Genomic DNA, 13,380 nt, shown 5'->3' on the forward strand with positions numbered 1-13,380 from the left:
GATTTTTGCAGTTACTCGAGCGCCTCAGAATATGACATGGGGAGAAACCTTGTTCCCTGTAAATGTACCACTTCCATATATTAGATCATAATACAGGAGAGTTCGTTAAGGGGGCCCGAAAAAAAAAATGAATCCTTAGAAAAACTCTAAATCGTCAGATTAAGATAAGGTAAATTAAGTACATGCAGAACAGTGTATATTTAAAAAATCTGACGGTTTGAGCGGGGCGTAAGGAAATAGGTGAGCCACAAAGTTTCACAAGAAAAAAGCGAATATTTCGAGAAATAAACGTCAGATCGAAAAAGTAAAAAATACCTTTTCAATATTTTTTAAAAATCTATCGAATGATACCAAACTCGACCCGACACGGAGAGGGGTGGGGGTAAATTAAAAATTATAAATAGAACCACGTGATATTTCGCGAAATGAACATCACATCGAAAAACTGGAAAATATACGTACCTATTCAATATTTTTGAAAAATCTATCGAATACGCCAAACACGACCCCCACGGCGGTGGGATAGGGGGTTACTTTAAAATATTAAATAGGAGCCCCCATTTTTTATTGTAGATTTTGGATTCCTTACGTAAAAATAAGTAACTCTTATTCGAAACATTTAATCGGAAAAAACGATTGTTGGAAATGGAAAATTAAATTACAAACTGGAAAGTCCCCACTTAAATGCAAAACTTTACTTAACTTTTTTTGGTTTTAGGACCCAATCTTCATAACCCAATAAGTCCCCATAACGCTCAAGTAACTGCAAATTTAGCTTACTTTCCTCCCCTACTATTAGTTTAATTTTCCGGTAATAATCTTTGAGAAATGAGAAATTCGTTTTCCGAAACTTTAGCAGAATAGCAGCAGAATAGCAGGAATAGCAGCAGAAGTGGGGTATTATACCGGAATTTAAAAATAAACCAATAAAACGTATAAAAAATTTTACAATGGGCTCAGCTGCGACGAAAAAATAACTTGTACGTAGCAAAAACAGTTTTGAAGTTCATGTTTTCAATGTAAATTTAGTTATAATATTGCAACAACTTACTAATACGTTTATCGTATTAAGAGACGTGTATGTATATGTTACAGTTCAAGTTGATTCTCAGTTAGAGTTGACTCCAACTAGTTGGAGTCAACTCCAACTGAAACGAGCAGTAAAAGTTGATTTTAAAAATTTAAATCAACTTTTACTAGTTGGAGTTGACTCTTCCTGGATCAATTCAGTAAATGTTGATTATACGAGAATCTCAAGTGCATTTTTGATGAGTGTGCGTTTCTTTGTTTTGACCGTTTTAACTACTTATTAGTACAGTCTGTAACGTCGCCCCCGTTAGGTAAATTATTCTGATTCGATTTTTTGCACAACCTTACTCAAAGAAATACATCGTATAACAATCCTTATAACAAATACACAGGGTGTCACGCGATACCGCGGTCAAAAAATTGTTTAACCAATTTTTGTTAACCAAATTCAAAAAAATAATTTTTATCTACTTTATCTCATATTATGTAAAGCAGCGGTTCTCAATCTGTGGTACATGTACCACTGGTGGTACATGTTATTATTTGCGGAGGTACTCAAAACACACAAAAACTTAAAATAGTAGTACATAGTAAGTATTGATTATACAATCTAAAAATATAGAAATATAATAAAAGAAACTTTAGATGGTACATGACTCAAAAATATTGAGAACCGCTGATGTAAAGGTTTTATTGTGTGAAAATTGTAAATATAGATAGCAGTACATGAAGGGTTTAAAGTGTTTCTGAAGTAACAATGTATTTTAAATGGGTTTTACTTTTTCGCACTGTTTTTAGCACACTTTCATATAATTAAACATCCTTAACTTTCGCCTTCGGGAGGAAATCAGACACGCCCTTGCAACGGCAACTGAAATGCTCATAAAACAGCGACCACGGAAGCAAAGATGGATGACAGAGGAAATATTTGATTTAATGGATGAAAGAAGAAAATGCAAACAGCACAAAGCAATGTACAAAGTATTAAATAGAACCATTAAACAAAAATAAACATTGCAAAAGAAAAATGGATAACAGAACAATGTGAAGAAATCGAAAACTTATATAAAAAACATGATGACTTCCATCTGTATAAGAAACTCAAGGAATTCACAGGCACGACATACTCACAAGGACCAAATAATCTAATCAACGCAGAAGGCAAACTGATTTCAAGCCCTGAACAACAAATAAACATGTGGGAAGACTATATAAAGGAACTCTTCTATGACATCAGATAACCTCCTACGGAAGGATAACCTAACTGGAATATGCTCTACGTCAACTAAAAAACAACAAATCTGTAGGAAAAGATGAAACACCAGCTGAGCTATTGAAGTTAATCAACGAGGAAAACTTAGACCTTCTTCTTGGACTATTTAATAATGTTTACAATACAGGGACTATCCCTAAAATATGGCTTGAATCAGTCTTCATACCACTGCCTAAAAAGAAGAACGCCAAATTATGCCAGGACTTCCGCCTTATAAGTCTATTAAATAACATTCTGAAGCTTTTCTTGCGTATCATACAGAACAGAATATATTATAAAAAATGTGATGAGGTCACCGGTCAAGAACAATTTGGCTTCAGGAAAGGTATAGGGACACGAGAAGCAATATTCTGTCTTCATACTCTGGCACAAAGATACAAAGATCAGCAAGCAGACCTTTTTATCTGTTTCATAGATTTTGAGAAAGCGTTCGATAGGGTGAAGCACAAGACCTTGATAGAAAGATTGAACGACATCGGAGTCGACAGCCTCTATAATTCTAAAATTATAGAGGCTATTTATTGGAATCAGACAGCAATCATAAAGACCAATGGTAATACGTCAAAGCCAATTGAAATACAACGAGGTGTTAGACAGGGTTGTGTGCTATTACCCATACTTTTAACGTCTACTCTGAGGTAATATTTGCGAACTCTTTATCGCACTCTTCAGAAGGAATCAGGATAAACGGTCAGAGAGTAAATAACATCCGCTATGCAGACGACACAGTATTAATGACTGATTCGGACCATAGTCTGCAGATACTGTTGGATAGGGATACTGAGAGTTGAGAAACTCTCAGTAACTACTGAGAACGGGTTACTAATCGCGGCAGGTAAAGTAACATTCTTCTTTCAACACAACAAAGTGTTACTTTACTACCGAAAATGAGGGCACATGAGTACAATAATGAATGTTTTTAGTGACGTTTGGCGATAAACAATGATTTTAAACAAATTCGCAAAAATAATTTTTTAACTTTCTCGTTGGAACTTTACCGCGCTGAGCAGATGTGACGTGAATTGTAAATTGTAGAATTCCCTCATCTTCCTTAGTCTCAGCATCCGTATGGCTTGCAAATTGTAGAAGCCTCGGAGGTGTAACCAGAGAAGGTTCCCATTGTTTTCATTCTGGTGGGATATGTTATATGCCATTAGAGTGAAAACTTAGTCTTATAATTTTTTCACTTCGTACAAATTTTTTTTAGATCCTTTGGGCCTTTTTTTCTCTAAAATTGACTGTTGTCAATTTTAGAGAAAAATTTTGTAAAAACGACAAAATAACCATTTTCAAGGTTTAATAACTCGGTTAAAGATAATTATTGTGAAAATCGAGCGAGCGGCCGTGGAGTAACGGCATAATCGCTGGCCTCATACGCCAGTGCACGTGGGTTCGAGCCCTGCCAAAGACAAACCATTTTCATTTACAATAATGGCACGAGCCGTCTCACCGTGCCTCGGAGAGCACGTTAAGCCGTCGGTCCCCCTGGGCTAGTGTACATCGACACTAGTTACTTGAAACAGGGTTGAAACAAGATGTAATTGGCGCCGGAACTGCACGAAAGGCAAAAATGCCATACGATATTATATATTATGAAAGTCAGAAACTAAAAAAAATCAAAGATTAAATCTACTTCTATAAGATCCTGAAGAAATTTTTGTCATTGAGGCCGCCTCAATGAGCGCTAAGCGTGTATTGAGGCGGCCGTCAATGTGAGTGCGAATGAGATTCACTATTGGACAGCCGTAATGGTGCATCTCTTTAGCACTCACCATTGACGGCCGCCTAATACACACTTAGCGCTCATTGTTAATAATTAAAGATAACAGCTTAGTAATAAAATAGTGACAAAAATTTCTGCTGGATCTTGTAGAGGGGGCTATAAACTTTGATTTGGTCACTTCTGACTTTCATAATAAGGGATTTTAACCGAGTTATTAAGCCTTAAATATGGCTATTTTCGCATTTTTCAAATTTTAAATCGCGTATAACTCGACAAAAGTCAATTTTAGAGAAAAATCACAAAATACCTTTTTTTGCTCAGAATAACCCAAAGGATCTAAAAAAAACTATTCGAAGTGAGAAAATTATTTTTGTGAATTTGTCTAAAAAAATTGTTTAAACAATTTATCGATCAAGGTACTGCCTGGCACCCAGTAGATTTGTTATAAGGACCTGTTTTTGAGTAAGTTTGTACAAAAAATTCGAATCGGAGTAATTTACCTAACGGGGGCGACGATACAGCCTAGACTAATTTGAACATATTCAGTAACATTTAATTTCTAGAATCGGCTGTTTGTGTGAATCAGAATCAACTTTTACTAAATGGCATTGGGAAGAGTAGGTATACTTTTCCTAGTTGGAGTCTACTTTTACTAGTAAATGTTGAATATAAATCTTCATTTTATATTTATAATCAACTTTTACTGAAGCCAGCCGTTAGAGTTGACTCGAACTAGTAAAAGTCAACTCCAACTGGATAATAATCAACTTGAACTGTAACATATGTTATAGGTTTTCATGTCTATTCGCAAAAATCTATTAACACTAACTGATGAAGACTTATTAAAGAACGGACAAACATTGTCATTTCCACATATTTTAGTAGCTACACTATTATTAGTTGTCGTTATGTTTATAATACGAGGGGCCACAAAAATTGTCACGGGAGGGCCCTCAAATCTTCAGCTACGCCACTGCCGTTCCGCTACTTTTGGGACACGCTGTAGGTATATGCAAACATAATACAAATAAATCACTATGGTAATAAAATTGATGTACCTATTTTTTGTAAATTTCAGTTATTTTCAGAGTCAGGGGGGGGGGGGGGGTAAATGCCCCCGCAATGCCAAACTGATAAGGCAATATTCCATAATATGGGAATATTGGGAAAAATCAAACCAGTTAAAAAAACGAATGGTCAGCAAGGTTGCCAAGTTGATTTGGCGATTATATATTTTTTCAACACAAATCTCTTTTCTTTATTAAACTTTTTTAAAGTCAAATCTTTTTAGGTAAAAATGCAATTGTCATTACAACAAAGTGTGGCTAATCCTATTTAAACATGATATTTAACTTGACATGCCACAACTCACAAGAAAACAGTTTCAGAACTTATGTAGTAATAATTTTGATTGAAAATTAAAATTTTCAGCCCTAAGCCTTCAAGGCCCGTTGAGTTTTATAAATAAATACTAAATACATAATTACCCATAACTATTCCATACCCACCCTTTCGTTAAAAATAAATATTTCCGTATATTTCTATTCAAAATATGTACATACATGAAAATTGTGTCACAAGAAGTATGAACGTACAGAAACTATAAATGGCAACAATGCAATGCACCGAAAACAGCTTTACACTGCGAAAAAGAAAAGAAACAAATACACTCCCAATTTTTTTTTTAAACGTAACATATTTAATCTTAAGATCAAATATGTCTATTTACTATGAATCAACTATACAATTTTCCTTTTTGTGTATATTAATCTATATTAACAACGATTTCCAGTGAGACTAAAATATATCGAATGACATAAATTCCATTATAATTATATAGACAGACACAATGTCTATGGCCCCAACATCCGTGAATTTAATTTATACAGTTCTAATTACTTTCACATATTAATTATTTACTGTGGAAATCTCATATATTTTCTTGTTTTATTTTATTTTTTAGTTATTGTGAGTATTCTCTTTCATGTTAATTATTTTCTAAAATATTTAGTTTTCATCCCAGAGGGATAGATAATGACAGGTGGTTGCGTAATCCGCACTCGGAAATAAGTAAGTGACAGTTCGTAGAATTTTTTACAGCATCTTTCCTTTTCTTGAAATCCGTTATTGGGAGTAAAGTGTTTTCCTCAAGATTTAAATAAAAGAATATCACAATTTGGAATAAAAGGTACATACCTACACATTTTTATTTAAGAACACAGGTTAATATTTTTGTTATATGCATAAGTTTTACGATGTTTTTATAATATTTTATCACAATATAACTCTTTCAGATTTGAAGTATTGCTTATAAAGTACCTACAGAATCACAAAAGGAAGTTTTAAGCTTTTTTAAAACGATTTCTACAGAAATATAGACAAATTTCGTTCTACAAGGGTAAGTAAGATTTGAAAATTAATATTCTAACATACATTTTTTATGTAGTATTATACAAAGTTGGTTTCGGCAGTTCTACTTGTTTCTATACAGATTTTTTAGCAAAAAATATGGCGACAAAGGCATTGTTTCTGGTTGTGTTAATCATGAAGATAATTTTAATAAAAACGATTTATTTCTCTACAGAAAATCAGTTAATTTAAAACTGAGCTATATTATGAGATTTTTTATTACAGTTGTGGTATATTTGTGTGTTTGAATTGGTAGATTTAGGTATTTTTGATTCCAGAATATGTAATTTTAATAGATTTCATTACTACATTAAAACTTGTCCACTCAAGTGGGCGGACATCATAAATTTTAAGTAAAATACAAAATCAATGTCCATGTAAGCGGGTGGGAAAAATATAGCTGATTGAATGATTTTATTTATGTATTTGGATTATTTTCAAACATTTCCGAACATTTTCAAACTTGTTGTTGGTATGTAACTTATTTTTAGTAGGTATGTTGAAATTGATCTTGTATCAATCATAAACCACTGAAATGTACATTTCGTATTTAGGTACCTTTTATTTTCACCTACGCATGTCAAAAGGTCGTATCTATCATCATCAATCAGCCAATCGCGTCCACTGCTGGACATAGGCCTCCCTAAGTTCTTTTCAGTGTTCTAAGCGGGTGGGAAAATATAGCCGATTCAAACATTCTATTTATTTATTTAGATTATGAACCTTTTCAAACTCGTTGTTGGTATGTAACTTATTTTTTGGTATGTTGAAATTGATCTTGTATCAATAATAAACCACTAAAATGTACATTTAGTTATTACGTACCTTTAACTTCCACCTGTGCATGTCAAAAGGTCGTACCTATCATCATCATCATCATCAACAATCAGACAATCGCGTCCACTACTGGACATATGCCTCCCTAAGTTCTGTCCAGTGTTCTAAGCGGGTGGGAAAATATAGCTGATTCAAACATTTTATTTATTTATTGGGATTATCAACATTTTCAAACCTGTTGTTGGTGTGTAACTTAGTTTTTGGTATGTTGAAATTGATCTTGTATCAATAATAAACCACTAAAATGTACATTTAGTTATTAGGTACCTTTTACTTTCACCTACGCATGTTAAAAGGTCGTACCTATCATCATCATCATCAATCAGACAATCGCGTCCACTGCTGGACATAGGCCTCCCTAAGTTCTGTCCAGTGTTCTCTACACTGAGTCACTTCTAGTCAGTTTCCACTGTCAATAATGTTCCAAAATTACCTAGTCTAAAATTAATATAGGCCTGAGGCTAAAACGTTTACAATTCTGATTATACACTGCGGTGCAAAAAAATCGATCCACTAAAAATTTGGTAATTTTTCATGTTTTGAATTTTCTAAACCTGTTGTCCGATTGAAGCGAATTTTTACCACGTTATAGCCTTATTCATTGACAATATCGCTGTAGTAATATTGTTGCTAGACAGTCAAACTGTCATTGTATACCGGGTGTACGAATTAAACTGTGCTTTTTACTCAAAGTTCGCATCACCCTGTGGATTATTTTATCAATTACAAAATACTGAAATTAAAAGCCAACTATAGCCTCAGGTTTTATTAACATTTTGTCTTTCGATTTATTCGCTTATGTTGGATAATAAAAAAGTTAGGTACTTTAACAACTGGCCATGTTCGTCATCAGTACAGGGTGTTTTCTAAATAAGTGCGACAAACTTTAAGGGTAATTTTACATGAAAAAATAATGACAATTTGCTTTATAATCATATGTCCGCAAACGCTTCGTTTCCGAGATACGGGATGTTCAATTTTTTTTACAAACTGACGATTTATTTATTTCTTTAAAACCAGTTAAGATATGCAAATGAAATTTAGTGGGTTTTAAGACGTAGTTATTGCACATTTTTTAACATACAATTAAAAATTGTATATTCACCATTGGCGTGCGTACGGGTAATATTATCGGTCATAATACCCGTTTGCGCGCCAATGGTGAATATTAAATTTTTAATTTCATGTCAAAAAATGTGCAATAACTACGTCTTAAAACCCACCAAATTTCATTTGCATATCTCAAAAGGTTTTAAACCAATAAATAAATCGTCAATTTGTAAAAAAAATTGAACATCCCCTATCTCGGAAACAAAGCGTTTGCGGACATATGATTATAAAGCAAATTGTCATTATTTTCTTATGTAAAATTACCCCTTAAAGTTTGTCGCACTTATTTAAAAACACCCTGTACTGATGACGAACATGGCCAGTTGTTAAAGTACCTAACTTTTTTATTATCCAACATAAGCGAATAAATCGAAAGACAAAATGTTAAGAAAACCTGACGCTATAGTTGGGTTTTAATTTCAGTATTTTATAAATGTTAGAATAATCCACAGGGTGATGCGAACTTTGAGAAATAAACACAGTTTGATTCGTACACCCGGTATAGAATGACAATTTGACTGTCTAGCAACAATATTATTACAGCGATATTGTCAATGAATACGGCTATAATGTGGTAAAAAATCATTTAAATCGGACAACAGGTTTAGGAAATTCGAAACATCAAAAATGACCAAATTTTTAGTGGATCGATTTTTTTTGCATCGCAGTGTATTTAATTTTACTCTTATAAATTTTATTTAATTTCACTTCAGTCTTTTTATACACTCCTTCACCACTTCCCTCCATCTCCTTCTGTCCAATGCTAGTTATGTCCATCTCTCAATGTTACTTTTTTTCAGGTCCTCGTACATACTGTCCTTCCATCTTTTTCTTGGCTTGCCTTTCCTTCTCTTTTGTATTGGTCTTCGTGAGTGTAATATGTTTGGCATTCTTTTATTTCCCATTTTTTCGATGTGCTCCAAATATCGTATTCCCTGTGCTTTGATTGTCTTCTTTATATTTGGCTCTTTATACAGTTCTTCCAATTATTTATTGGTTATTCTTCTCCACTGATCTTCTATTTTCACACTCTTTGCATTTTCCTCTCCCAACTTTTTAAAAGACCTGCTTTTGACTTTTTTAGCACCCACCTTTCGCATGCATATGTTACTGTAAGTCTGATTACTGTCTCGTAAATTCTGATTTTTGTTTTCCTGGAGACTTATTTTGATTTCATTAATGTTTGTAGTGCTCCATACTTTTTATTTCCTATTTATTTTTTTGTCTTTATCTCCAGCTCCTCATGACCATTTTCATCTACTTTGGCTACCGGGTAATTAATTTCTTTGGCTCTTTTTAACGAGTATGTTTTTTCTCAAGGATTTGTAATATGATGTTATTTTATTTTTTCTTTTGGTCTCTCCCCTTATCATATACTTTGTCTTCTCTTCATATATTTTAAGTCCAAATTGTTTGACGTCTTTAATTATGTTTTTCATTAACTTTTGTAGTTCTTTTTTGCTTGTTGCTAATAGTGTCATGTCAGATCATCTGCAAATACTATGCATTGGTGGCCATAGACTCTTACAGTTCCTAATATAATTAGCAAATGTTTCCTATACCTACGGCTCTTAAACGCCGTCTACACTCTCGCCTAAGTCGATCGAGGTTCAACAAGTACGAGAGTGTAGACGGTCACCTTGTGCAACCTTGCCTCGCTTCGTTCTACTTCCGTTTTTTGTCGATCCGAGTCAAAGGGATCTTTGTCGGCATCGCACCGCTTGAATGTGTTCCTCGCGAAGTAGAACGAGTGTGTAGTGAGGGAATTCGAACTTCGGTCAACTTTGGCGAAGTAACTTCGCCGAGAGTGTGGAGCTCGCATTAGTCTATTATTAACATTGCTGACTTGGCTATGACAAATTCTGTTAGCAATATCGATAAGATAAAGTTCAATGAAAGAAATTTGCTACCATAGGCATTTTCATGTCTCGCTTCTCGCATTAGACAAATCATATTATACCAATGAATAAATAAATAAAAATATTTTTAGTCAGACAGATCATTCTTAACTGAAGTAGTTAGTTACTTTAGTATTGTTTTGAGAACTCTATAAGTGGATCATTTGTAGTAAGTTTGTATAAGTATAGAATCACTAAATATATTAAGCATACAAATTTTTAAAATAAACAAAATGTCTTTAAATGAAGTGAATTATATAATTATAATTCACAATTTTTTTTGTCTCAGTTCATTGATTCATTTCCATATTATATATGTAGGTATTATGATTTTTCCTCTTTTTTCCATAGGAACTGTGTTTATTTTGTCATTTTGAAGTATCATCTTTAGCATTTTTTTCTTTTATTATTTTTCCTTTATTTTTATTTTTATTTCTATCAATACATGCTATTGTAGTTGATATATTTTATTATTAATATTTTTACCAAGTAAAACCAAGTTGGTTTTTATTTACTCATTTATCATTTTCTCATTTTACTTTAATTATTCTTATGTGTTATCCTTTACAGTTGATTCATTTAGTCTTTGTAGATTTTTATCATCTCAAGGCATCTACTTCTGGTGTTATTTTTTCCATTCTTTTTTGTATGCTGCTTTATTTTTCCAATTTTGGATTTTGCTTTTTCAATCTTCGATGAGCTGAATGTTCGATTAAGAAGAAGAAAAGCACTTGTTTCAAAAGGTAGACTTACTTACTTACTCCGTGGTGTTACATCCCTTCGTTGGTTTTAGCCGACTCTGCAACATGCCTCTACTGTTTTCTGTCTTGAGCAACCTCCATCCAATTATTCACGCCCATAGGTTTCAGGTTTACTGCTATATTATCTCGCCACCGGAGTCGAGGGCGTCCGCGTGGCCTTCTTCCAGTTGGGACTTCCTCCCACACCAACCTTTTCTCAGAATGTCGTCTGAGGTTTCCTGCCCATTGGAGTCTTCTGGACTTTAATTCTTTTATGATGTTGGCGTCTGGGTAAAGTTCTTCGAGCTCTTTATTGGTTCTTATCCTATATTGTCCTGATGCTTCGTCCGGAACAGGCCCAAGGCCCAAAGATCTTCCTTAGGGTTTTTCTTTCCCAAACACGTAGTTTCTGTTCGATTGCCTTTGTTATCGTCCACGTTTCGCTTCCGTACATCACAACGAGTCGCATGATTGTTTTATAGACTTGTATCTTCGTACGTCTTGTTAGTTGTTTCAATTTTATCAGGTTATGGAGGGCAAAAAACATCTGTTGCCGGCCTGTATCCTATTGTTTATTTCTTGTGATCCGTTATTGTCTTCAGTCTTCAGTTATTGTTGTTCCAAGATACTTAAATGCTCTAACGCGCTCAAAGTTAGAGTCATCGATGGTGATGTTCTGACCGATTCTGTCTCTGATTTAGTTAATGCGGCTCATATACATGTATTTCGTCTTATTTTCGTTGATTAGGAGCCCCATCTTGTCTGCTTTCTTCTCGAATCTTCGAAAGATAGAGAGGTCTTAAAAATCATAAGTTTCCGCAACGGATGTAGCACTTAAAGAAGAAGATATATTATCTTATATTCAGTTCTACGTATGTTTTAGTTGGGAGATTTTTTAATTTTGGCAGAGACTTCTAGAGATCTTGGTCATTATTAATGAATGGATATTATCACGGGCGCCCATATCAATTTTTTAGGGGGGTGGACAGACGTGAAGATGTTGCACATTATATTTTGTATACTTTGGATAACCATACGGCATCCGAAAAACCGGGTGGGGGGCATGGCCCCCACTGCCCCCATAGATATTATCAAAAGGAGATTTTTGTAATCTTTTATCAATAAACAATTATTTGCTCGCACTTGCTTAAAGTTCTAAATCAAATTGAAGCTGTTATGACCAGAACAATGACTTAATGTCTACTTCGTCTATTTTCTGAAACTACATAAACTAAATATTGTATTAATTTTTTTAGATCATCCAACTTTACCAGTTAACAATGGGAGACAATAAAGAAAATGTGCCTACAACCTCAAATACAGTCGAGGTAAGTGACTTAGTGACTAAGTGTAGAAATATAGTGAAGCCCCGCATCTCGCCACGCACCGTAAATATTCGTTATTTTTCTAAAATAGGAAGTGGTTGAATGCTCGAATATATGAATTTTACGAAATAAAAGGCAGATATCGAGCACTGAATTTTATTTATTCTTGCCCAAGTATACTTTCGCTCCTAGAGCATCTTCAGGGGCATTTCGTTAAGAAAAGGAAGGTATCCTCGAATGTCGTTTATATATTTTATGATTGGTGGTCACTTAAATTAACATATATCTAACAAATACACTACACAAAGGACAAACAGATAAATTAGAGTGCCGGTATATGCTGTTTGTCCTTTGTGTAGTGTATTTAAACAGTTCCTCAATGTAGTCTTTCCATCTGTCTATTTTATCCAAATCAGTAATAGTCAGTTTTCCGTCTCTATCAACGATGTTATTTGCATAATTTTTGTTCTGACCTGTCAATTATTTTATTTTTTAATAAATATTAAATGAATAATGTTTTCCTGTAATTCTTCAACTTCTAAACATTTGTTTTCGAATTATGTTTCTTCACAGGTAGACTGGTGTAATTGAAAATTACTTTAATTGAGGAAAGATATCTCATCGTCATTCAATCTTTGTCCACTGCTGGACATATACCTACCTCATAATTTTCCATCTATTTCGATATTGTGCCTCTTGCATACAATTCTTATGATAACGTTTTAGATAATCAGTCCCAGGGCCGCGTTTAGGTCAATTGACGCCCTAGGCAATTCTCTAGTAGCCGCCCTTCAAGCATGTACCATTTTTGCGAAAAAAAATTGCAAGCAGATTTTTTTTATATAAATAAGAATACATAAAAATTGTCATTCCAGTTCGATCACATCAGATTTCTTTCTTGATTTTTCTTTGGAAAAATCATCTATAATATTGTCATAATTTATCGCCTTTGTTACGTCACTTTCTATGGACAAAATCGACAAATTGTTAAGAAGTTCTTGCGTCATACTTGATCGGAAATTATTTTCATGACTAT

At 33.8% G+C, this 13,380-nt stretch overlaps 1 protein-coding gene across 1 annotated transcript in view; it reads left to right on the plus strand.

Moving 5' to 3' along the window:
* Positions 1-12,299: 12,299 nt before the first annotated feature.
* The window catches only part of LOC126893024 (membrane-associated tyrosine- and threonine-specific cdc2-inhibitory kinase-like), a 54,320-nt gene continuing 53,239 nt past the window's right edge, over positions 12,300-13,380 (plus strand). Inside the window, exon 1 of the mRNA XM_050662964.1 lies at positions 12,300-12,347. Coding sequence (XP_050518921.1) covers positions 12,300-12,347 — 48 coding nt within the window. The remainder of the gene's footprint in view (positions 12,348-13,380) is intronic.

This window comes from Diabrotica virgifera, chromosome 10, assembly GCF_917563875.1.
Source record: "Diabrotica virgifera virgifera chromosome 10, PGI_DIABVI_V3a".
NCBI lineage: Eukaryota > Metazoa > Arthropoda > Insecta > Coleoptera > Chrysomelidae > Diabrotica > Diabrotica virgifera.